We start from the raw sequence: 1,539 nt of genomic DNA, 5'->3' as shown, positions 1-1,539 counted from the left end.
ATCATGTCGGCCTGGAGATGTACTGGGATTGTCACACACTGATGACAGGTCAATACTCCAAAACTCGGGTCCGTGTTTATCATGTCGGCCTGGAGATGTACTGGGATTGTCACACACTGATGATGGGTCAATACCCCAAAACTCGGGTCTGTGTTTATCATGTCGGCCTGGAGATGTACTGGGATTGTCACACACTGATGACAGGTCAATACTCCAAAACTCGGGTCCGTGTTTATCATGTCGGCCTGGAGATGTACTGGGATTGTCACACACTGATGACAGGTCAATACCCAGAAACTCGGGTCTGTGTGTATCACGTCAGGCTGGAGATGGGAACAATGACTTTTCTTTGCAAATACTGATTGGGCACAGATAGTGTCAATAGCCAGTGGGAGGAGATGTCTTCCTGGGGCTACAAGCAACAGTAGCATCTACCCTTAAGGGTTAGCCACATTTAGGTGGCAAATATACTTCACAATGTCATGCAGCTACTGTTTATAACTCGTTCAGAGATTTATTACTGCTATATATATATATATATATATATATATATATATATATATATATGTATATATATGTGGTTGGCGTTAGGAAGGGCATCCAGCTGTAGAAACTCTGCCAAATTAGATTGGAGCCTGGTGTAGCCATCCGGTTGCACCAGTCCTCAGTCAAATCGGCCAACCCATGCTAGCATGGAAAGCGGACGTTAAACGATGATGATGATGATGATGATGATATATATATATATATATATATATAGACACAATTCATATACAAAATTTATATAAATTATGAGAAAAGATTAGAAATAAAAGACTATATGCAAAATAATATGTAAATTTTCTATAAAATTGATATATAAAATGTTTATACATACTCAATAATATACAAGCATAGCATATGGATGTGTGTGTGTGTATGTGTGTGTGTGTGTGTGTGTGTGTGTATGCATGTATATGTGTATAAGATATATAAAATAGACAATATATTGCTTACAGTTCGGTTGATAAAATTTTGAAATTTTTTGACAAAAACTTCTTGGATCAATTCTGGATCGGATATTACAAGAATAGGTTTCACTCCAAGGAATATACTGTGAATGAAATTTAAAAAGAAAGTGACAAATTTATAACAATTTAGACAATTTCTGGATATCATGTTATGAAAACGATATTTACCTGCAAAACTTAAAGGCGATGAACCTTATATTATTTCAAGAATGCATTTAGGATCATATTATGCATATATAGGCATGGCTGTGTGGTTAAGAAGTTCACATCCAAAACATGAGGTTTTCGGTTCACTCCCACAGCATGACACCTTGTGCAAGTGTCTTCTTCTATGGCCTTAGGATGATCGACATTTTGTAAGTGAATTTTGTAAACAGAAACAATTGGAAGCTCATAATATATGCATTCATACATACATATATATATATATATATATATATATATATATATACACATATGTATGTATATATATGTATGGATATGTATATATGTATGTATGCATATATGTATGTATGTATGTATATATATA

The 1,539-nt window shown here is 34.9% G+C and overlaps 1 protein-coding gene across 1 annotated transcript in view; it reads right to left on the bottom strand.

Moving 5' to 3' along the window:
• The window catches only part of LOC106880585 (cytochrome P450 3A9), a 23,629-nt gene that overhangs the window by 5,092 nt on the left and 16,998 nt on the right, over nt 1-1,539 (bottom strand). The window contains exon 4 of the mRNA XM_052976966.1: nt 997-1,093. Coding sequence (XP_052832926.1) covers nt 997-1,093 — 97 coding nt within the window. The remainder of the gene's footprint in view (nt 1-996; nt 1,094-1,539) is intronic.

This window comes from Octopus bimaculoides, chromosome 26, assembly GCF_001194135.2.
Source record: "Octopus bimaculoides isolate UCB-OBI-ISO-001 chromosome 26, ASM119413v2, whole genome shotgun sequence".
In the NCBI taxonomy this organism is placed as follows: domain Eukaryota; kingdom Metazoa; phylum Mollusca; class Cephalopoda; order Octopoda; family Octopodidae; genus Octopus; species Octopus bimaculoides.
This window is presented reverse-complemented; position numbering and strand designations above follow the sequence as displayed.